The 25,326-nt window shown below is 35.0% G+C and overlaps 1 protein-coding gene across 1 annotated transcript in view; it reads left to right on the plus strand.

Annotated features, from left to right (window-relative positions):
* The window catches only part of LOC138712033 (A disintegrin and metalloproteinase with thrombospondin motifs 7-like), a 453,002-nt gene that overhangs the window by 403,294 nt on the left and 24,382 nt on the right, over nt 1-25,326 (plus strand). The window contains exons 6-10 of the mRNA XM_069843422.1: nt 3,127-3,251; nt 4,590-4,739; nt 8,128-8,274; nt 10,797-10,947; nt 16,285-16,374. Of these exons, the coding sequence (XP_069699523.1) occupies nt 3,127-3,251; nt 4,590-4,739; nt 8,128-8,274; nt 10,797-10,947; nt 16,285-16,374 (663 nt within the window). The remainder of the gene's footprint in view (nt 1-3,126; nt 3,252-4,589; nt 4,740-8,127; nt 8,275-10,796; nt 10,948-16,284; nt 16,375-25,326) is intronic.

Below are 25,326 nucleotides of genomic sequence, written 5' to 3' on the forward strand. Positions count from 1 at the left end.
TCTACAACTTTGAACTATACGTTTATGGTACATGAAAGTAGAAAACCATTGTAACCTTTGAACCTAAGGTTAGCGGATTCAAACCTTGCCAAGGGCGATGGATTTTAAAGGTCGATAAAATCTGGGAGGATAATGAAGCTGTGGGTTCCGCGTCTTATATTTAAAGCTCATTTAAAAGATTCTTGTTTCTGATAGAAGACTTCAGGCAAACTGTGTCGGCCATTTCTTGTCCACGTTGAATTTAGATGCTGAATAACTTTTTCAGTTGAAAACATAGTTAAATAAAATCATAATACTACAATATAATTCCCACATATTTATATGTTAATATACACTTTGAAATTGATGAAAATAGCGAAGTTAATCGTCAGTATAATACACAAGATCTGTCCAGAAAGTATCCAGTCATTTCGAATGTCTTGCGAACAGGTTGTGTGGCCTTGATATAATTAGGGAGTCAGTCAAAGAGAACTTTTCTACGTATTGTGAACAATCTCTCTTCCGTAGAGCTACTCATTCGGAAGTGAGATGTCGTTGAATGATATGAACGAGCGAATAGATCAGCGAATCTGCATAAACTTTTGTTTGCGACAAGGATATTTGTTGTCGAAAACATTTGAACGATCAATAGGCCTTTTTAAAATGGTATCGAGTGAAGCCCAGATGGAACTGTGATACCTACGAGCCAAAGATTGAATACGTGCGGACTGAAATGAACGGAAATCAGCGATTGACTGTGCAGAGATTTGGTTCAGAGATTTTTACAGAGGATCTTGGTATAAAATGTGTGATGGAAAAATTCTTCCCTGGCTGGTGTAACAATGATCCTGAAATAAAGGCCTAGTCTTCCCAATGGAAGTCACCAGAGTCTCTACGTCCGAAGAAGGTGCGACAGCTGCAAAGTCGGAGAAACGTCAAGGTCATGTTGACGGATTTATTTATCATACAGGTGTTGTTTACCAGGACTTCCTTGAGGTGAAACAATAAATAAGGATTACTATATAGAAGTTCTTTGCCGGCTGAAGGAGGCAGTAAGAAGGCAACAGTCGCTGATGTGGGCAAGTGGTAACTGGCAGCTTCATTATGACAATGCTCCTGTCCATTCTTCACATCTAATGCAATATTTGGATGGGGGGCAAAATATCGCATTACCCATATCTGTCGGCCCCATGCAGTCCAGATTCAGGTCCCTGTGACTTTCGGCTTTTACTAAAGGTAAAATCGCTGTTGAAGGAGAGAAGGTTGGGAACTATGGACGAGATTAAAGGAGAACGTAACGAGGTAGCTGAAGGCAATATCAAAAAAGGGTATTACAGACTGTTTTCTAAAGTGAAAGAAATGCTGGAATAAATGTATGACATTCCAAGGGGAGTATTTAGAAAGGAAATTACGACGTTATTGTCCTAGAACAGATGCTGGTGTCTTCTCGAATGACCAACTGTGGTTATGTATATCACTAGACAAATTCGTCATATAAAGCGTCTTTAACGACAATGAAGCAGTACTTCTGGCTCTGAATAATTATAAAATTACCTTCAGAATTGTACAACAGTTTTATACAACTCTCAAGGAGGTCCATAACAATAATGTTGTCTCATTTATATGAGTTTGAAGTTATAACTAGGACAACGAAATAGTAGATTAGACTGCGACATTTACTTCGGAACAATTTTTTGGGGTGTAGAATATGGAATCCTTGAATTTACCAAACCTCACCAGTCGACAAACAAAGACTGCTATATCAGCACTCTTATCAAAGATGGCCAGTTATTTCCTACTCTTGAAACGTAAAAATCTATGACTACATGAATTTTGACAGACAATTGTACCCTGAATAAGTACTTGCACAAACAGGGATTAGATGCTAAATCTAAATGTCACGGATGAAAGTGAAACAGAAAAACACGGATTATATTACTGTCCTGTTTTGCAAACATAAGGCGATCTTTATTGATAAATTTGTGACCAAATAGCCACCATCAGCAGTCCTCTGATCTTGAGCATTAACAAATTCGTCCATCGTCTTGGATGAATTCAGTGATCTTCAAGTCTCCAAGCAGCTTTTAAACAGGTAGCACAATGACACCAAATGTGTGACCTAATTGCAGGTGAGCCTCTTACGCCCCCTACTATCAGTGGTCGAATTGGAAATAAATTACTGCCAGTATGCACAGACTTGTCTTGTGATATAACTACTCGTGTTTTGAGAATTTCTTAAATAAGATATTGCTATCACTCGCGAACTAAATAACGTACTGTATAAGACATTACGCACTACTACAAAAATGTCTAAGAGTAGGCACAGGGTATGACGACACTATTGGTTAATGCAATTGATTTTGTGATCATCTTCACTAAATAACATTCATTCATTCATACTCTTTTGCCCAAGGGCAGGTCTTTCACTGAAAACCCAGCATTCTCCAGTCTTTCCTATTTTATGCCTTCCTCTTTGTCTTCTCATATGATCCATATATCTAAATGTCGTCTATCATCTGATATCTTCTCCTGCCCCAAACTCTTCTCCCGTTCACCATTTCTTCCAGTGCATCTTTCAGAAGGCAGTTTCTTCTCAACCAGTGACCCAGCCAATTCCTTTTCCTCTTTCTGATCAGTTTCAACGTCATTCTTTCTTCACCCACTCTTTCAAACACAGTTTCGTGTACTAAATAACAGTCAATTTTAAATTCTTACTGCCGGTATCCTGTTTGACATCTTATTTTACTTCCAGTATGCCATACCGGGCCAAATCGACCATTTCTCACTATTTGAAATTTAATCATATCCTCCTTTCCAGTTTCTTTTATTAGTTTACTATGTAACTTCTTCTAAGCCGGGTTAGTTGATTGTTTAGAAACTTCTTTTAATGTAAATATGATTTGTTGAGTAGCAGTGACGGGAATTGCCTTATTGAAAATTTATGGTTTTAAATATACAATAAATTTATTACATGGGACCCCCAATTCGCTGTTTCTCTTCAAATGGAAGTCGTGACATGGACCTATTAACATGAACATTCAGGTATCTTTGCAAACTAAGCTTGAAATAAATTCCGTAGTATAGCCCACTTTCTTTTCTTAGTTGTTTTTGGAGTTTCAGATATGTCAAGGTGAACTTATGTTGCAGAGGGATCTGAATATCACAGTTAACGCAGACGACACACTGGAAAGCTTCTGTAGGTGGCAGATGGGTCTCAATCATCCAGAAGATTCTCATCCCAACCACCATGACGTCGCCATTCTAATTACCAGGTAAGTTGTCACATGAGTAATAAGGCATATCGGAAAAGGCCGAAAATTGTTTTTTCCCAAAATAAAAAATTTAAGGTTTCGCAAAAGTTGCATTATGGTGCTAACGTTTCGCACAAAAAATTTGAACCTCCTAGAAGCACTTTTAACTGAGCTGCAAGAGGTCTCAAGATTAGCATATATAGCAAAAGTTTTATTTATTTTCTTTTATTTTCATAATTCTTCGGTGCATGGTCAATGGGGCTTAAGTCACTTTTTTTTTCACAATTTTTAGTTTCTGAAAAAGCGATTAAAAAGAATAACTTAAGTTTTCATTTGGTATTGGACTTGTATCTGGGTGGAATACAAGTCATAATACAGTAAAATAATCAATTTGCTTAAGTCTTATTTTCTAACAGTTTGTTAGTATTAACTGTTTATATATACCATTAATATCATCAGTATCATCACTATATGATGTTCTGGAGAAATATTAAGTTGATCACTTAAGACTTTTATGCCTCTGTACTTAAACTAACAGGTCTCAACACTATGTTAATGAGGAAACTTGTAAGATTCATTTAACCCTGAAGATAAGGAAGATGAACATCCTCAAAACGTCGGTGGATCACCAACTTATGACCTGGCTGGAAGCCCGAGAAAATTTCGAATTGTAAGATTTATATTTGCATGCAAATTTGAACTATATTTAGTGCATAAAAATCGTAGTAGTATAGGTACTTATAATATAAACAGCATTAACTGTCAAAATACAAAACATGTATAATGGCATAATATAGTTTCGGCAAAAACCTTGAATCTACCGCTTTATGCGAAAATTTAATAACGAACAAAACATACATGTTAATTCGTCAGAATATATTGAGAAAATACAAAAAGTAGGCTACAACACCTGGAACTGCGTTTCTAATTTAGTTCTACAGTAAATTGAATAAACGGTAAGACAAGTAATATTTTCTTAATTATGGTACATGTCCTCTACTTTGCAATGGCAATGATAATAATTATTACTTATTATTATACCTGCAACTTCCTGATTGCGCTAATGTAATATACCATGAGCTGTAAACATAATAATTTTCTTACAGAACTCCACTGAGAGCTGAAAATCGTTTTAAAGTTTACTCCAGAGTAAAAAGGTTGCGAAAGATCCTGATTTGGGTCTTGAAATGTATTACATTTTCTTTAGGAAGAGGATACCTTGAGACTTCACTTTTCCACAACAAGTCAAAGATCGTTTGAGGTTTCTATTTCAGTAAATATTATTGTATTGTCATCGAATTTGTTTATATATCATTTACACATGAAAACATATTGTATGGATCGTGGTTTCTTTTGTAGAGAGGACATTTGTGCACGCCAAAATACACCCTGCAGTACTCTGGGAGTGGCACATGTAGGAGGGATGTGTCAACCCGACCGTAGCTGCAATGTAAATGAAGACAATGGCATCACTCTAGCACACACTATCACACACGAGATGGGACACAAGTAAGAATGTAATGTAAGGATGTTGTTTACTATTTCCTTGCACTTGAGAAAATGAGTTTCAATCCAGGATCTTTCTCTCTGCCAGAATTTATATATTATCTGTGGTATCAATACAATTATGCAAATTTTTGTACTGTTTACAAAGTTGAATTCACACATTTTTCTTCAAAAAGAAAAAAAAATTATAGACGATAATAATTTATTAAAAAGTAAAGTAATAGCTGAAAATTAAATTATAAAAATTTCAAAACTTGATTTCAAATTATGTGCACACTGTGTACCATTTTCAAAACAAAAATGACTATTAAAGGACATGGCTTAAAATCTAAATTTCAATCTCCATTCAGTCTTGTCTTATTAAGTCTATATATTTTTATAACCACGAACATTGTTATCTAGCACGCTTGTTAGAATAGGTGATGTTACAACCAACATTAAGGAAATAGTGAACAAACTACAAGTACGGTTGTAACATTTCTTGTGTTGATGTTTAGTGAAATGCACAAAATGATCTAGTTTTAAATACGTTATTGTATGTGTTTAAACAGATTTGGTTCGTGAAAGTCAAAAATCACATCAAGAAACATTCCTTGGTTCCAACTAGCAAAACAATCCATAACCTGGTGATTACATTTTACTGAGGACAAAAAGTATTAAATATAATAAACATGAACAACCGGTAATAGGATAATAGATTTAACTTTAACTGTTAATACCGATGGTTATGTGACAATGACTTTGTACCCTTATTTTAATGATTAACTGAGAAAGAACGTAACTTTATCTTTTCCCAACAATATTCTGCCACAGTACATACTATGAGATTTGGTTCGTGAAATTCAAAGATCATATCAAGAAAGATTCCTTGGTTCCAACTTGCAAAACAATCCATAAACCGGTAAATACATTTCGCTGAGGACAGAAAGCATTAAATATAATAAACATGAACAACCGGTAATAAGATAATAGATTTAACTTTAACTGTCAATGCCGATGGATATGTGACAATGGCTTTGTATCCTTATTTTGATGATTAATTGAGAAAGAGCGTAACTTTGATTTTTCCCAACAATATTCTGCCACAGTACATACTACATTGAGCGTTTTGATGAAAGACATTCATTAACTCTTCAGGCTGAATTTATTAGTAATATATGACCCCCTCATTACCCCAAACCAATTCTTCTTACTTTCATATGTGATAATATTTAAAAGTTAAGCTTATACAAAAGAACCTGGAAGAATTGAAGTAATATCAGTTCCATGTCTTAAATAATTTTATAGGAAGATACCTAAAATGAAGGCATATAGCTTCAAATATCTCATTTCTTATTTATGTGACGAGCATGAATTTCTTGAATGTGGTATGTAGCATGTGTCTTAATGTCCATTTGTTCCATTGGAATTTTTCCCTTAAAAACGTGAATGTTTTAAGTAACAATATTCAAGGAGTCATTTTTATTGACATGTAATCACATTGCAAAAATTCTATCAAAGTCACAAGTATCCTTCAATGAAGAGAATGTATGGTTTGTTTTTTGAGAGGGAGCTTCGAAAGATTAAACCCTGAAAAGCAAACATTGTAAAATTTTTAGAGTTATGTGTTTTCATTACTATATGTTTTTATGTTTATAATTTTTCATTGCATTTTATTCAGTGAATGTTGTTATCATAACTGATATGAATATTCTGTTAGGGTTGTAATACATTATATAATAGGCCTACAGAACAAACTCTTAATTATGTTTTAATATATTTTCAACTAGGTACACCTAACAGAAAATTTTTATTATTTTAATCACAACTTTGTTATCCGTAAGAATCAATTACTTTTGCTTAAAAGATATGAAAAGTAAACTTTATTCTCTAGTGTATTCTGAGCAACAAACCAAATCTTAAGAACTATAAAATGAAGGGAATTTGAAAAATGTTGTGATGGGTGAAAGAAATGCTGAAATACATGTATAGCTTTCCCAAGAAATGCTTTAAAAATAAATTGTATACCAACCAGCTTAGCAGAGTCTCATTATTGCATCTTGACCACAAGTTCCTCAGTTTATTGCCTGATATCATAAAATTAAGGGGGGAAAATAACTCAATTAGGATAGAATGATAATGGATAGTGAAGCGAACTCGATAAAAGTTTTAATTATTAATAATAATAATAATAATAATAATAATAATAATAATAATAATAAATCGATGCTAGCCTATACTGGTACCCACTTGTTTTTTTGAAAGATGGGACATGGATAAATATATTTATCCATGGATGGGACATGACAGGAGCGTTGCTATCAGAAAAAACAACTGAATGTCACATAGCGCGGTAGGCCTGTTGCTATGATAACAATGGTTGAGTTGCCAAACTTACAGTTCCCACGTGGCGAGTGCTTAATAGCTCTCTTGGTGACCTTTATTGTACACACAGTGATAGCAAATACCTTAAATAGTAAGGTACATTTGATGATAGCATTAGTACGTTTCGTCTTTGATTCTCTGTCAATTTTGTATTGTTTTCTTACCTTCGCGTCAATAAATGTTTTAACGTCAACCATCTTAACGACAATTGCTAGTTTCCATCAGCTGGCAGCATGGTAGTCCATATTGGCAACATGGCACTGTAGTTTCAAGCTCGGCTGCTTAACTGTCATGTCCCATCTTTCAAAAAAACAAGTATAGGAGACTGAATTTTATAAAGTTCCCTTCTGAGCATGAACATGTTTCAATTTCGAAACGAGATGGAACACATCTTGCTAAGCAATGAAGTCTTACAGAAATTCGTTCTTTCAATAATAATTTGTTACTGTATGCTTCTGAAAATGAAGTACTGTTATTGATTTCATATTCGACAGAAGAGTATTCAAAAAATGATAGAAGAAAAAAGTACGGCCAATCTTCGATATCTCCCCATACCACACACAGAACTGACGTCTGATTTGCATTTTGTTATGGGTTAGATGGGTTAAATGAAGGGATAATTAAGTGACATGAGGCCGTGGTATGTGACAAGGTTAGTGGTTAGATGAAGGGATATTTAAGTAACGTGAGGCTAAGGAATGTGAAAAAGGATTTCTGTTTTCTTTTCCTTTGTAGTGTGGGGAGATAACGAAGTTACACCGTCCATTTGTCTCTGCCGAATCTAACCTAAAAATAAAAATAGTAAGGTAACAGTAAACAAATATTCTTTTCTTCACTTCGTCAGTCAGGACATACTGTAAGTTACATATTACTGTTTGAACAAAAGATTCATTATACATATTGTTTTGACTAATATTTTGGCCTGTCTCAAGGTTACTTCTTGTTATTACTGGTACTGACATCTTCTTGGCAGGCTGGACTACTGTGTTTCGAGAACAAACAAGTGATGGTATTTCTGTGATTTCAGCTTTGGCATGTACCACGATACAGAGAAAATCGGCTGTAACCGACGGGAAGGCAACACGTTGCATGTTATGACTCCCAGTTTCGAAGCCGATGCTATAGAAGTGGCATGGTCAAGCTGTAGCAGACGGGACATCACGAACTTCCTCGAGTGAGTGAGTGGCCAGCGGATTCTAACCCCTCTTGAATTACAGTATACGAGAGTTGTTCCAAAAGTAATGCTTCATATTAAAAAATACTTATTCTACAGATTTCCTGTTTGCACGACTTGTTGATACATCTTTTATAAAAATGTTTATATATACGGGTAAGTCTGGTCTCTTGCAACAGCTTTATGCCATCTCTGAACCAGCACACAAATAATACAGTTTGGAACCTGCTCTTTTGAGCAATTTATTCTCAGCTGCCACAAGGGAATTGTCATCCCTGGAGTATATCTTGTGAAAACATTTCAAGTCTAAACAAAATCGTTTGGCATAACCTTTCTTGACAAGGGCTCTGTTCTCACGTAATACCACTCCATTAATTGAAGAAACATTTCACTGTGTGGATGCACTTACCTTTGTTCCTAGATCACGTAAGGTTGTTGAGGGAAATGGGAACTGTAGAGAAAAACTACATTTTATTCCAGAAAGTTGCACCAATGAATAGTATAAGTAATAAATCTGTAGAAAAAATACGATTTAAAAATACACATGGTGCATCACCTTAGAAGTTAGCTTCGTAGTGCATTTCATTTTACTTTAATTATTTGCAATGATTAGATACTGTATTTAATTTGTTTTCTATCGAATTTAGGCGTTATCTTGCATAACTTTTCTCAACAATACTGCAAGTTATTCTATCTTTATGGTGATAATTTTGACACTAGTTGCTCAGACTTAAGAGCGATAAAAATCCTTAACATGGTTTTCTTTGGAAGGGAGGTAAAGCATGAAGGCCCGTTTCGTAGATTTTCAGTTCTTAAAAGAACACTTCTCCTCAATAGAAGGGCTCCAGGTAAAATTCTCTCGCCAACTATTTCACATTGATGAAGTTTACTGGTTTTGAAAAGGGATGTATGAAGAGATTACAGAAGCCTCTGAAAAACAAATAGATAAATTAGGAAATAAAGCAGAAAATATCAGGACGAGCACCAAATGATAATAGGCTACATGTATCTAAGGTTGGATATTGGACGTACCCTCAAATAAAAATATATCTATAATAATGAACACTATCGATAACGAACTGCAAGTTCAAAGTGTGCAAAGTGAATACACTGTTTACCTATCTGACGAATAATAAAATCCAGTTAATTATGTCCTCTACCGATACATAACAGATTTGACCTGTTAACCTGGTTTGTTTGTAAGTAGGGCTAATTTGTATATCTTACGAGTAGAATATCTTGTTAATTAACATTTTAAAATTAAAAATTACATGTATAAGTAAAAGTACGAAATTATAACATTTTGAAAGTAAGAAGTTACCGGTACGTAAGTTTAAAGCTTTTAATTAAAACTTAATTTCTTCCTGAAATAATAACATTATTTCCTCTTTCATTTTTTGGGTTGTAGTCCTTGGATTGTCTTTCCTTTAGATATGCAGCTATGAAGCTTTTAGAATGTATAATACAGAGTGTGAACGATATAAACTGACAAAAAGATACTGATAATAGAGTATAAATTACTAAAGAAAAAAGTATAATAAAATTTTTCTGTAACTTTCGTGGTTTCCCTAGAAAAAAAATGTTATCTGTGACTCTAACGTTTTTGTAAATGACAGTAGATCGTCATTACTTACTTTGGTCTGTCACGTACATTGCAACTGTGGTGATATCCTTGTTCAAAAATCAAGGGTTCTCCGTTATCTCTCTGTTTTGGTGGTGTTAGCGTGTGTTGGGCAGAAGTTCATTGGCAATGATGTTCACATTTACTCGAGCAGTAAATATTAAACTACTGTCAATCCTAAAAACATGGCATTTTAGGAATTAAAAACAAAAATAGAAGAAAAACAAAATTTCATTACACATCATGTTTAGTAAACTTGAGATGTACATTGTACAGTTTGTATAATTTTAGCAGTTTATATCGTTTACACTTTGTATATTATATTGTATTGTCTTTATATGATGTAACCACTTCTCTCGTGTAATCTTTAATTTTTGTTTTTATCTACTGTTTCCAATTAGTGTCACATGCCATGATGTCGTGGTCTAAGGCAGCTTGCCTAGAACTCGCATTATGGAATGCGCACTGGTTCGAGTCCTCATGGGGGGAAGAAATTTTCTCATGAAATTTCGGCCAGTGTATGGGACCGGTGCCCACCCAGCATCGTGGTGCACTTGGGGAGCTACAATAGGTAGTAAAATCCGGTTGCGAATGCCAGCTATAACGGCTGGAGGGATCATCGTGCTAACCACACGATACCTCCATTCTTGTTGGATGATCGTCCACCTCTGCTTCGGCATGTGGACGTGAGGCCAGCAGACGGCTAGTCGGTCTTGGCCCTTCACAGGCTGTAGCACCATGGATTATTATTATTGTTTCCAATTCGTTCCTGATTTCATAATTATACTTCTCTGTTTTTCGGCAGTCTGTGAACGCTCTTCTGTCATTTTCAGCTTTCATTTTTTATAATCATACGATTTTTACCATATACTGAAGATAATTAAAATATCTTTGATTTTAGTCAAGGAAGTGGACAGTGTCTAGAAGATGAGCCTTCGCAGAATGATTACAACTATCCCGATCTACCACCTGGGGCCATGTACAATGCTGAACATCAGTGTCGTCTGCAGTTTGGAACCCAGACAACTGCTGTGTGCACACCACTTGAGGAGGTCAGTTTCTCAAAATGAAGTACTACGGACAAGCTCACCTTATTAGATACAAGGAAAAATCCTCCTTATATTGATATTTCATTCCATGATAGCGAAAATATGCAGAATTTAAATGTTCACATGAAAATGGATTTAATTTACTGGAACACCCAACAGTATTCCTTATTCTAAGATTTTTCTCTATTTCTCGTGTTGTTATTCAAATGAATCTTAAATTGAATTCTTCGCAAAAGACTTTGTCGAATTCTTTTGAAAATCACCAACATTCAGTGATTTGACTCTTTAACTCTTGTCTTGCCTTGACTTGTCTCCTCTCTGTTTTTTCTTCCTCTACACCTTCATCATCATCCTCACCCATTCCCTACACTACACTTACACATATTATTGTCTGCACACCAGATCTGAAACTGTGCAGTATGAGGAAGTGGGGAGCAGGGGGACGTGACTCAGCACAGCCATCTAGGGAGTATGTGTGGGTTCTCCCTCAGTAGTACAAACATTAGCTCTTGAGTCTTACACTACGCCATACCCACTTATCACTTCCACACAGCATTCCTGTCACAGTGTATATTTTTTACCTAGTATAGTACAGTCTTACGTCATCACCCCCTTACTGGTTCCACTTTGCATTCCTGCCACGGTTCCAAAGCTGGCGCTCAGACAGTACACTCACCCTAGTACACGACATAACTCTCCACAGGTACACATCATGCACACTGTGACCTGCCGAATTGACAATATTTTGGGTATCATATTAATAATATAACAAAATAACATTAAACTAGATTTGTTTTGTACAATTACACATTGCTTATAATTACATTCATGTTTCATGTACCAGTCACACTTATAACAGATTGGTAAATTTTTAATAGAACATCTTTATTCATGACGTAATCATGAAATGCAACATATGTCGTCTCTCAAATTACATTATAGGCTAACATTAAAATTCATGTTACAGAGGCAGTGGCGTATACTGGTTAAAGGGTTTGGGCTACCACTAACCCTATTATTACACAAAATATATTTTAAAATCCCTATAATAAAATTCCTTACATATTTATATCAATTCCAGACGTCTTGATAGGGACGAAAATACGTTGATGACTTCGTCATTAAAATTAAAGTTGGGCCACTTGCAAAGTTTCTGTAGAAATGACTTTTCAATGGATATTAGTGCCAAGCCGGATAAACGTTCTTGTGTATGAGTTATCTACAGTAGGATTTTATTCTCTTCAACGCAGAAAATGTTCTTTCTACCGATGCTGACGTAGCTGGTATTGTCACAATTAATGTTGCCAATTTAAGGACTTCAGGAATAACTTGGTTCAGCTGGTTTTCATATATGGCAGATAATATTTCATGGATAGGTTTGTTCGAAAAATCAAAGACTTCTGCTGAATATATTACACTTAATTCATTTTTCAAATGTACTTGATCAAAGTGACTGTTATAGGACTGAAATAATTTGTTTAGTGCCTCATTCGGGAAGTTTTCTCTATAAGCAGAAAATTTTTTTGAATCTAGAAGATGTGTGAACTGAAGCTTGCCATAATCAGAAAATCTGTCAGTAATTTCCATGTGCATACGATCTAGTATGCTGTAGTACAGCTGCCTGTATTTCAATTCATCATCTCCTTTTCTTCGCTTTAATGGTGGTTCCATTGTATTGGCTGAAGAATTTTCATTTTCCATATTACTCCATATGGACGGAAACCCACTATGTCTGAACTCGGATATAGTACTTTTTTAACTTTGATACCTCTTGCAAGTAGTATGCTATGTCTAGACTTTTTGTCTGAAGAATATTGTAGAGCACATCTGTATGTGCGAACACTCTAGCATAGACTTCAAGAAGAAATATATTCTGAAACTGCGTGAAAAAATTCAAATATCCTTGAGCCTGCACAATTACAGCATCATCCCAGTTTTCTTCAGAGTCATTACAAATGATATTTTTAAAGAAAGCAGTCCGTTTTTCTCTGTATTCCTTTACTGTATTTACAAGCCGAGATGTAAAATTCAATCTAGTTGGTGCTACTTTTGGGAGTTTCTTGTTCATAAATTCCTTGAGTTTTCTGATGAGATGATGAGAAAAATGCAGCTAAACCTGACAGTGTTTTGAAAAAAATGCGGCATTCTGGAATGGATGAAGTAGTTTGTTGCAAAACTAAATTGAGAACATGGCTGTAACAATGGACAAATAGTGCTTGAGGATACTTTTCTTGAACTTTTGTTTTTAAGCCATTAATATTTCCCGCCATAACTGAAGCACCATCGTATGTCTGTGCAATTAACTTATTGCCGGCATTGTATTCTGCTGTAACACCTTCCACATGCTGAAACAAAGCAGCAGCAGTTTTGTCCGAACTGACATTTGTGAATCCTATAAAGTGTTCTTGAACATTGGCAGTACTGTCGACGTATCTTAAAACAGTGGACAATTGACTCTGATTAGAGCAGTAACTTGTTTCATCAACAACAATGGCCACAAAAGGTTTTATGTTCTTTATCATAACCCCACTTATAGCAAATATTAAGTCATTCTGAATTGCGGGAGAAGTACCACGAAATACTGTTGAACTCTCAAGATGATTGGCCAATAAATGGTCAAATTCACTTAAGGAACTTAAATATTCAATATAATTTCCTATATTGTCTGATTCCACACTCTCGTTATGACCCCGAAAAGCTAATTCTTGTTTTCCTAGAAAGCAAACTGCGTTAATAAGACACAGTAAAATCTCCCGATTTTTTTTTTTTTTTCACAAGAGCATTGTGTTGGTTGATGTGTAGAGCTTTTTGCTTATCTAGCTGTAAATCAATTCTTGTCTTCCCAAAGTTTGCAAAGTTCATGCTACTACAAATATGAGCTTTTGATTTGTCGTATTCTAGGACTGCCGTTCGAAGGGAGTTCATATTAAAAAACCCCTCTTTTGACCACACATTACTGTAGTTTCGCGGCTAAATAACAAACATGGCCAGCAAAATAGTTTAGACAGTTTAGAACTACCACACAACCAATTCCACTTACCATATGATGTTGAAGTGAAATGGCGTGTGTACTCACGCTGTTTTTCTTTTACGTCCATGGACAAATTTAACTCAGGAGTTGGTCTTTCCATTTTCACAATTTCAACTTTCTCGTTGTTATGTACGACGGTTAAAAGGCACCTTTAATAAACCTTCTATTACACAGTCATTTTCAACACAAACCTCTCCAGAAACTTGTTCTGCCATATTTTTCATAATATCACTTAATTGGGAAATTAAAAACTTAATAATTCACAATTAATATAACTCTTTGACACTCGAACAAATCACAGATTTAAAATAATGCACTGCAAGAACACAATCACGTTCATGAGCTAGCGTACTAAGCATATTGTTGCTTCGCGCCTGCGAAGAAACCGATCACGAGAGCGGCAACTCGTCCGGCCTACACTGCACGATGGAAACAGTAGGGAGCGGGGGACAGGCAGTTGTGCGACAGGACAGCGTGCGCGGAACGGTCACAGGCTACCTCACGTAGCAAGCGGTTTCTCCAGCGATGGCGCCTTGACAACTTGTTTCTTTTCGAGAGCAGAGAGCGCATATAAATCTAACAATTACTTTAATTTTAATTACTATGGTAAAACTAATAATACAAAATTATTACATTATGTTATATTATAAACTTTTTCTTTTGTAATTTCCTTGGGCTACTGCCGGTAGCCCCGGTAGTCCGCAAAATACGCCCCTGTATAGAGGTCACTTTAAACCTATTCCTTTTATCAGCCTACTGGCTATTCATTAAGAAAAAAATCCTTTCTACGCTGGTGTTTGCTCAGGTAAACAAAAATAAAACTGAGCCAGTTTCAGTCATTCTGAATATTACTGAGAATGCTTTCAGGTTTTAAACAATTTAACCTACTTATCGGAGGCTAAAAAAGTGCTGAAGATGTCATTTTGCTCCAGCTCATGGGAAACATATTTGCTTAATAACAGTGATTCCACTTCGCACATCCTTTATAGCAAATACTTTACTCCTACTTCTATGTCACTTTGCAGAGAGAGTTAATGGGGAAGAAGGGGAATTGATTGAATTTTAACGATACTTATCCCAAAAAAAAAAAAAAAAATTGTATGCACAGAGAAGAGGTCTGGTTTTGTTTTCAGTAATATTAAACAATTCAGGACATTTGCCAGAATTTAAAAATTCAGACCAAGCATCTTTCTTAAAGCTCAGTTTCAGAACTATTCCGCTTTTTTTTTTAGAACGTATGGCAACCCTACTTATTAAAATAATAACAGACACATCACAGACACACCTTTCAACACCAAACGTTATTCAAAAGTACATCGATGGTGTTAGGGTAAAGACAGATAAGTCATAAAAATGAGTTTTGAGATAAATGAAAATTAAACTTCGGACACTTAGTGAAATAATTTTTTACACAAATGAAATACATCAAATGCTAGTATTATTTTGAATTTTTGCACACCCATTTGTAGAATTTAACTTGTGTATTCACCCGAAGAACAAAACTCCATTTGGAGAAAAAATGACTTAACTCCTTTTACCCGAACACCATCGATATTTAGATCATAATATAATAATAATAATAATAATAATAATAATAATAATAATAATAATAATAATAATAATAATGTGAGAGCACTAGTGTAAGAAAATTTACAGGCAATGTAAAGATACAGTACTTGAAGAAAACCCATCTCACACAACTCTGTCACGAATATTGCAGGATCTGTTAGGGTTCATACCAGATCACTTTGGTAAGAAGTTACCGATCAGTACAACTGCTATGTTAAACAGCTACATTCATTCATAGTGTTCTGCCAATGCAGATCTTTCATTGCAAACCCAGCATTCTCCAGTCTTTCCTATTTTCTGCCTTCCTCTTATCCTCCACATATGATCCATAAATCTTAATGTCGTCTATTATTTGATATCTTCTTCTGCCCGAACTCTTCTCCCGTTCACCATTCCTTCCAGTGCATCCTTCAGTAGGTAGTTTCTTCTCAGCAAGTGACCTAACCAATTCCTTTTTCTCTTCCTCATCAGTTTCAGCATTATTCTTTCTTCATCCACTCTTTCCAACACAGTTTAGTTTCTTATTCTGTCTGTCTATTTCACATGCTCCATTCTTCTCCATATCCATATTTCAAGTGCTTCTAGTCGCTACTCTTCACTTCGTTGTAATGCCCATGTTTCTGCCTCATACATATTGTAATATATTGCATGTTTGTGATTACATGTGCAGATGATTGGCAGCTCTCCTTGTTAGACTGAATGAAAATGAACCATATCGGTACATTATTTGTCTGTTTCAGATCTGTTCTCGCCTTTGGTGTGTGGTTGATGGGACGTGCACTACCATGCTACGCCCAGCAGCAGCAGGAACGCACTGTGGGAAACACATGGTGAGCCCATGGGGTGAGGGAAAGACTAATTATTTCCTAGCTATATACTACTACTACTACTACTCTTTACTTCTCACCTTGAAACTGCTGACAGCCAGTTTGTCCTAAATCATGTCCTACAGACATCATAAACAACGTAATATTTCCAGTCATGTATTATACTATATGACCCTTTATGGTTTCAATCCATTTGCAACAGTCTTCCAAGACTTCCATTCTTGAGTTTATATTTCAGGTTTTGTTTTGGGATTCCATTTAGTTTCATTCTCTAAGTATCTTCTTTCCAATTATTATTACATTATAAACTTTGAAATTAATTTACTTCTAGTTTGTCTGAAATTTCCTCCAAACGTGAAATCGGACCTTTTTCGAGTAAATTTTATTTTTCATTTTTCTATTTCCAACTTCTTTATCGTGTTAATATTTAGGATTTACCTTGCTCGACTAGTTTCGAAATCTTGTGTTTCATTGTCCAAAGCCTAGTAGAGATCCTGCGTTATCTTCTTGTTCCTGTTCGAGAACACACCCCACCACAACAGAAAACCAGAAGATAGCGCGAGATCTCCACTAGGCTTTGGACAATGAAGCACAAGACTTCTAAACTAGTCAAGCAAGGTAAATCCTAAATATTAACACGGTAAAGAAGTTGGAAATTGAATCAGTGCATTGAATTTTATTGCTCTGCTGCCTCAAGTCCTTTTTCATCTGCATTCTTAACTCTTCACACCAGTACCTCATTTCTATATGCCAATACTAATCTTATTAATTTTCTCTAAATATTTAATATTGTTTATTGCTGTAGGGCTACTAATGAGTGTGTGAAAAATAAAGTGAGTAACACAGTTGAAATTAATGTAATTTCTAAACATATTGAGCAATCAAGATGAACTAAGCAGCTGTGAAATGTGTGAAGAAGAGGATTTAGTTATTCATTTTCCTGTGATGGTCTACAATTTAAGTAATATCGAAATTTGGCAAATGGAATTATATTTCTTTATTAAATTATGTAGCTTTGAAACATATCAGTTTCATTATATTGTATCGCACATACTTGTTATTTAACTTGATGATGATGATGATGATGATGATGATGATGATGATGATGATGATGATGATGATGATGATGAACACACATTAAAATTAACATTATATGTATGCTCTTATTTTATTTAAAAATAAAATACCTATGTTTTATATGGTGGTGGTGGTGGTGGTGGTGGTGGTGGCGGCGGCGGCGGTTTACACCCTTATCTTTATTCCCGAAACATTTGAGATATTCTGTGGAGAAAACATAACTACGAGGAAGAGTCAAAAAGTAACCTTAATATTGATAACTGTTTTATTAATTCAACATAGTCCCCACTATGTTCAATGCAAGTGTTCCTGTTATACTATGTTAAAAGTGATGAAGTGTTTGTAGCCTTATTGTACATATTCAATTAATAAAACGATTATTAAAGTTGCTTTTTGACTCTTCCTCGTATATAGCCTACATATAAAACATTTCAAGAAAAAAGTTAAAACAATTAAAATATATAATTGAAGGGGTGCGAATGATATAGTCCAGACCAGGACAGGATACAGCACTGTGACGTCACACCTCTCCGCTCAGGCGTCTCAAATTCGACGTCTGTGCAGGGTCTGTGAAATGTGGACAGCAGTTTGCGGGGAGGGTGGAGAGGGTATTTGGCATGCAGGTAGCAGTGATTTAGGCGATAAATTAAAGTGATCTGCGTTCATAACACAGTTTAATGCCTGGATATCCCAATGGTAATGTTAACTCAATTGCACATCTTGTGTTCTGATTATAAATAATTCAATTTCTGCTCTATTATGCGAAACTCAATCTATAGCAAAGACAGTCTCATATGCTGGATGCTTTCCTGTATCTAATTGTCACGTAATATTTCATTTCAGTTAATTTGGCGAAACAAATATATACAGGGGCGGCTTTCGAAGAGGGGCTGCGGAGCTGCAACACCCCCAGACATTTGTGGCTCTTGTCTCGTTTTATGTTGTGAAAAACATTTATTATACAGTCTCTATTTAGCAGATCGAATTTTTTAAAACATTTCGCTCTCAACGACATGCATGCAATCGTTAGTGAAGTCACTTCCTCCCCTGGTGCTGCCAGAGCAAAACCAGAGACAAGGACTATAGGGTGAAGCCACTTCCTCCCCTGGAGCTGCCAGTCTCGTCTCGGATGCTTTGTGCGTTAGTTTTACCCCTCCTCCCTGCTGCCCCTTCCCGTGAATCCAGAGTTTCCTGGCGCTGCAAAATTTGCAGCAGTTTGTCAGTAGCGCGCAGTTTTAAATACATTTTCTTTAATGTTGTGAGTATAACAAGTGCAACAATGTTTAATTCTGTACAATATTTACAGTCTATTCAGTTCAGTACCTTAACAATTCAGGAGAAATATGAAATTAAGTGCTCATCAGTTGAATCTCAAAATGGAAAGAGCCGCTAAACAAAATACAAAGGCTCGCATATTTTTTGCTAATTTATCTAGTATCCCTGCTTTCTTCTCTCGATCTCCACACAGTCTGTATTAGATTAATGTGTTTCAAAGACAATTCCATCAGCTGGGGCAACAAGTAAATGTTGTTCATGAGAAGAAGGAGACATTGCTAGAATGTTTTCAAACCATAATGGAATCTAAAACATGTAACATCACAATAAATGAGGCAAGCGCTCTGGTGCGTACCCTTGAAGATCCTGAATTCAATTTCTGGCTCGGTTATTTTTTTCATTTATTGATGTATCATGCCTACATATATTATACAACCAACTACAACATCGCCAGTTAGATATTTCTAAGGTTCAAATCTGCATATAAAAATTAAATTATGGTTTATTTAACGACACTCGCAACAGCAGGGGTTATATCAGCGTCGCCCGGAATTTTGTCCGCAGGATTCTTTTAAATGCCAGTAAATCTACTAACAAGAGCCTGTCTCATTTAAACACAACTTACTCGATAAGGCGCATGGAACTAATCTTTAAATAAACTAAGTTGCTTGGTTTATTTTTGTATGCAGTCCCCCTTAATTCAATACCCACGAGCCGCCACTGAATATATAGTAAAATAATACAAGTTTTTATTATGCACGTTCATTTGTACGTCAAGATATTCTTTATTTATAATGACTGCAATCACACAACGTGTTTAAAAATAATTAGAAATAATTAAACCTGTGCTGTATTTTATGAAAAAATACGTACAAACTACATTTTCTTTTCTCTGTAATTTGGAAGAAGGCACAGAATGATTAATCATGTTGACATTTTTCTGCATTTTTTGTTTCTTTTTTCTTTAACTAATTTATCAATATTGGGACATAATGACTGGGCAATATATAATTAAGACTGCATGTTAGGTTGTGATCTGACAAGGTACTTCTTGATTTAGGGTTAGCAAGTTTCATAACAGAAAAAATTGTTCACATACAACCATACGAACCAAACATACATAATACCTGTGCAGCAAATGCATACAATCTCGGGAATCTGGCTTGGTAGAAATTCCTGTTAAAGTCAACCAAGTCCTTGTTGTGTTTATATTTGTCCTTCAACAAATCGTCACATTGTAAATTTAACAGTTCCAATTGGTATCTGCTAGTAACATCTTTCACATATGGGGAATAAGGGGTTGCAAAGAGCTTAAATATAGTAGAAACTGTTCTACATCTTGAAACTTCGACTCAACTGGCGAAGAAGATCTTGTAGAATTTGCACATATTCTTCAGAGAGACTAATGTCCGGATCACGCACTTGCGATAACTTTGAAAAATGCAGTTTCCAGCCAGCAGTTGATTTATCCATAGAGCCAATGACAATTTGAAAGCATCAACTTTATAGTATATATCTGTTACGATGAGACCCTTGCCCTGAAGTGAGGTATTTAATTCGTTTAAGTGATCTGTTAAATCCGCATGGAAAGCCAAGTCACAAATTCAGGTTTTTTCTTGCAACTCGGGGACAGGCTGATTTAGACTAGTCATGAATAATGCTATTTCTTCTCTTAACTCAAAGAAACGCTGTTAATGTAGGCAACTTTGCATTACGATGCTCTCACTTGACGTCACACGAAATGAGGGATGTGCTCTTCCTCCATGAACGTCACACAGTCTGAAACTGTCTTCCGCTGATATAGTCCTAAACCACACAGACAAAATTTTACAGGAGAGCATATTAAAGCTTTGGAGTCCAATGCTATTAGGTGCAGTATCATAATTTCTTCAGCGTATATTTAAGTCATTTGTTGAGTAATTTTTACAATATTTTACTAGTAGCTTTCCCATATGTGTAAGAAATGAACTCGCACAAAAACTATTTTTGTTAAAAATGTGGCTTTGCAGCACCTGTGGTGGTGGCAGCAGCAGTAGCAATAGCAGTAGAATGAATAAACGTACAAAATACAAAATAGCAGTGGCGTAGCATGAAATTTTGAGCAGGGGAAGCTAACTCAAATTGTCTTTCATTCAATATGAGAAAACGTATTACAAACATACAGTCTTAAAATAAATAGTAGTCAATGTCAAGTCAGCAGTCGAAGATTGATTGGAACATCGTAAGTAACACCAATAAGGCATGACCTCAAATGATACGCAGTAAAATATGATTTCACGGTTTGCACATATCTCTAACAAATAGATACGTATATGTATAACATTGGCTCACTCCCTGTTATACTTAGAGAAATCACAATATTAGTATCATTACGTAAGTATGCGTCTGTCTTTTGGTTGTGTCCTTCATTGACAGCAAGGGAGTCGGTCATTTGTTTTTTAAATCACGCTTTTGTTCGTAAGTCAGTCTTGATAATACAATTGTCCTAAAAAATTCAAGTAAATTAGTGTCAGGAACTGTTATTTTGCTCATTATTTATTATATCAGCCACAATGCACACTAACACTTCAACTAAACACAACTGACTAAAAGGGATAACTCAGAAACTACTTATTTTAAATGTTAAAGCTAGCTTCTTGCAAGCCTTGCGACTAGGGTAGTTTAGTTAGAAAGGGATGGAAAATCTGCGGGGTGGATTACACAGAAGAAATCAGTCTGCTTGGAAGCTGCAGGCTTCTTGTTTACTGCTGCATCACAAATCATCCTGAGCTGCCGCATCACAATATTTAACACGTAAATATAAATTCTATTAAAATTAATAAATAATTTTGTCTATAAACTGCAGGTTTATTATGAAATTATTATTAACTGGGGAACCTAAGCTTTTTAGCTTACATTGACGCTACGCCACTGCAAAATAGCATGTTTAAGTCAAATAAGGTGAATAGGTGTGAGAACTTTCCATTATGAGATATATTTATGGTATCAGAAATTCTGATGATTTTGTTGGTTATGTGACAGGAATAAAGTAATTCGGGATGATGGTTGTAATAGTGATGATTGTGATTGTTGTTATAGAAATCTTCTACCGGTACTGTTTTAAAAGGATATCACTAATTTTGTTTATTACATAACTGTAGTACTGTATATAAAAGGTGAAGGTTGTCTGTGCACTCCAAGTGAAAGACAAGTTAGAGATGTTTTGCTCTCAATTCCTTCAGCCGTACTCAACTGTCACAATAAAGTGAGCGGAAAAAATACGCGACTGGAAGTTAATGTATGCAGATGGAAGCTGTGACAAGTTACATACACTTAATTTACATTGGCAAAGGTTGGTGTTAATTTATGCGATGGTTAAAAAAAAGCCATCACATTGACCTTAAATTAACTTTACTTGTTAGAATGCAATAGTTACTAAGATGGACAAGTAATAAGAGTGTAATGGAAAAATATTCGTACAGACTAGGTTGAAGTCTCGGTTACATGTCTTATATCTCTTCGCTTCATTCATGGGAAATGAAACTTTGGTCTTGACAAAAAGAAAAAATAGCAAAATAGTGACAGAATGTGAAAAATCGGATCGCAGCTTCACGTAATAAGAAAGTAAAGAGGCGTCTAGTATCAAAACTGGCCAAGTCACTCAAGGCAAATTTTTTAGTACCAAGCAAAAATCTCCAGAGACAAACTGGTAATAATTTAAAAAGTTGTTTCTTCATTGTTACATAGTTAATTGTTGTACATTTAGTTTTCTCATCATATTTAAAATCTATTTCGTAGTTTATATAGTTTTTCTTTGTTTTTAATTTTAACTTGGCCGGATTTGTTGCAACTTTATACGATTTTACTGTGTTTTATCCCTTCGGAAGTCGCGTACCTGTTTGTGACGTTAGTAGTCGCATGGGGATGCCTGACCTCCCCAGTTAATTCTTCCCTGTTTATTCAATAATTATTGTCGTTTTCGTTGGAGACATTCTTTACAATTCTTTAAAGTGACTCATTTTATTACAGTAACGTAATTATTGTTTATCTAATGTGCAAAACGACAGAGAATTTAATTTTTTAAGAACACAATGTAAATATGAATACTAATAATATGTCACAATACTCCTGGCAACAGTGGCGTATACTGGTTAAAGGGTTTGGGCTACCGCTGACCCTATTATTACACAAAATATATCTAACAATTACTTTAATTTTAATTACTATGGTAAAACTAATAATACAAAATTATTACATTATGTTATATTATAAACTTTTTCTTTTGTAATTTCCTTGGGCTACCGCCGGTAGCCCGCAAAATACACCCCTGCCTGGCAATCAATACGATATTACTTTCCAGTTATCTGATACATTTGAAAACATAACAAAGACTTAATTCTGTGGTTCAGTGAAATAACTCTTATGGCCAGTTTTTCCAAGTAATGTTTAATTTGGCTTAACAAATGTTAAATTAACAGCTGGTTTATTTTTAACGTTTTAAGATATTTTCCATTTTTCCAACATAATTTTGTTTAAAATAACCAACACTTAACTTTAACTGTCGTTAATACTATTCTAACTACTCAACAGCAGTTGGTAATGATTTTGCATATATAAGACAACTTCTTATTGGCTGATATTATTATTTAAATTCTGTACTATGGAGTAAGTCATGAAACATGTGTAAAATCGTAACCTATTACAGTAGCCATGATTCATACAATACAGAGAATTGATAAATGAAAGTTGCATTGACTGCTATTGAATAATAATTATTATTATGTATGGTTACATTTTATAATGCTAAATATGAATTTCTGTTTAGAAAAATCTCAGCATTATGACCACCAGGTGACAATAATTACACGAATGTGTGTGTAGTCAACTGTACAGAAAACCCCGAGGAGAATTCCGTATCATATAAAATTCTCTAATTTAGGTTCATGTATAAATTATATGTAATTTCGTCCTAAAGAATCAATTGCTGCTGAAACATTTTATTATTTACTCACTGCGTATTTTGAAGCACTATTGACATCGGCTATAGTTGAAGAGCTAGTAACATAGAATCTAGAGTTAATAGTAGCTAGTGAATTGAAACAAGTGGCCTATTTCAACTAGGTAACATACAACTGAGTTTTATTTTAAGACATGAAAGTGATTATTATAACTACATACCGGTACCTAAGAAATATTAGTAAATTAATACATAATGTGCATTCAAACATAACAAAACTTAATTGGTATATTAACTTTCATTTATTAGAATTATATTATAGCTAGTGATAAGATATGTTTGCACTGGCTTTAAAACAGAAGCGAAAGAGCTGGATTCTTGGAATTTATAATCGTTTTCTTTCCGATGGAAATTTAATTTTCCAGCAGGATAATCACCCCGCGCACATCGCCATAAACGTTCAAAGACGGTTCACAGAAAAGCATGAAAAAGAGGATTGACAAATATCGAGACATCCCACCTCAAAATCCAGATCAGTTCTGGGATCAAGTTCTGGTTACCTGGGAAGATTTCGCTAAGGACCAGAACTATTTCCGCGATCTGGTGGACTCAATGCCCCGAAAATGCCAGGCAGTGATAGACGCCGATGGCATATGGACAATGTATTAGATCCACATGTGTATTTCTTTTATTTTTCTTTAATTTGTTTGTTTATCTTTGTTTTATTTCGGGAAGAAAATTGATCTCCCAAGAGTTTTTTAAATTCTCCTAGTGGAGCCAGAGTTGCGAAATAATAAGTTCCACTACACAAAATTAAAAAAATGAAGAAAGGTAACATGTATAAAAATTAGTTACGTTAAAAAAAAAATTTATCGCCGAGAACCGAACACAGGCCCCTGGGATAGCAAGCCAACACGCTACTGACTACTCCATCACATATAGCTGCTAGGCTTGAAGTCTACGGACACAGCTCACATACAAACGTAATCGTGTAAATATTTCAATGTTCAGTACTAGTTAATGTTTCATTTGGACTGATTTACTGAAGCTTAGTGAAACCGTCCCTTACTCTAAACATTCCTCAAAGAGAAACATAACATGTTACTTTCACAACTTTTGTCTGAACAGCTGTGGTGTTATCCGCCATGTTTAACTGTTTGTTAAATGAGTTAATGGCCTGAAATCCTACATTTAAAGTTAACAAACGGTTAAGAATCTGTTAAGCCAAACTGGTGTTGAACAAATGGAAAAACTGTATTTAACAAACTGTTGAAGGTTTAACAGTCGTTAAGTCTTCTAACAATACTTGGACAAACCGGCCATTAAACTCTCACACAGCTTTTATGTGAAAATCAAAATTAAACAAATTGTAAGCATTGAACAAATGATAATGCAGTATGTTGTCATCGCTCTTCTACCTCTGATGTTGTAGAAACATAGATCTTCATAACAGCGACAATAAGATAAATGATAAATAATATATTTCAGTTCACGTTAATATCATCTATTTTTTTAGGATTATACAGTTTTTGCACTTAACCACAAAATTATTAATTATTATTATTACTGACCTGTTATTTTTCACCAGTTTCAAACACTTCACTCTTTACACGCACATCCATAAAACTAAACATAAATCAATAAGAAAAACATAAATTGTAGCAACT

This window comes from Periplaneta americana, chromosome 13 (assembly GCF_040183065.1).
Source record: "Periplaneta americana isolate PAMFEO1 chromosome 13, P.americana_PAMFEO1_priV1, whole genome shotgun sequence".
Lineage (NCBI taxonomy): Eukaryota > Metazoa > Arthropoda > Insecta > Blattodea > Blattidae > Periplaneta > Periplaneta americana.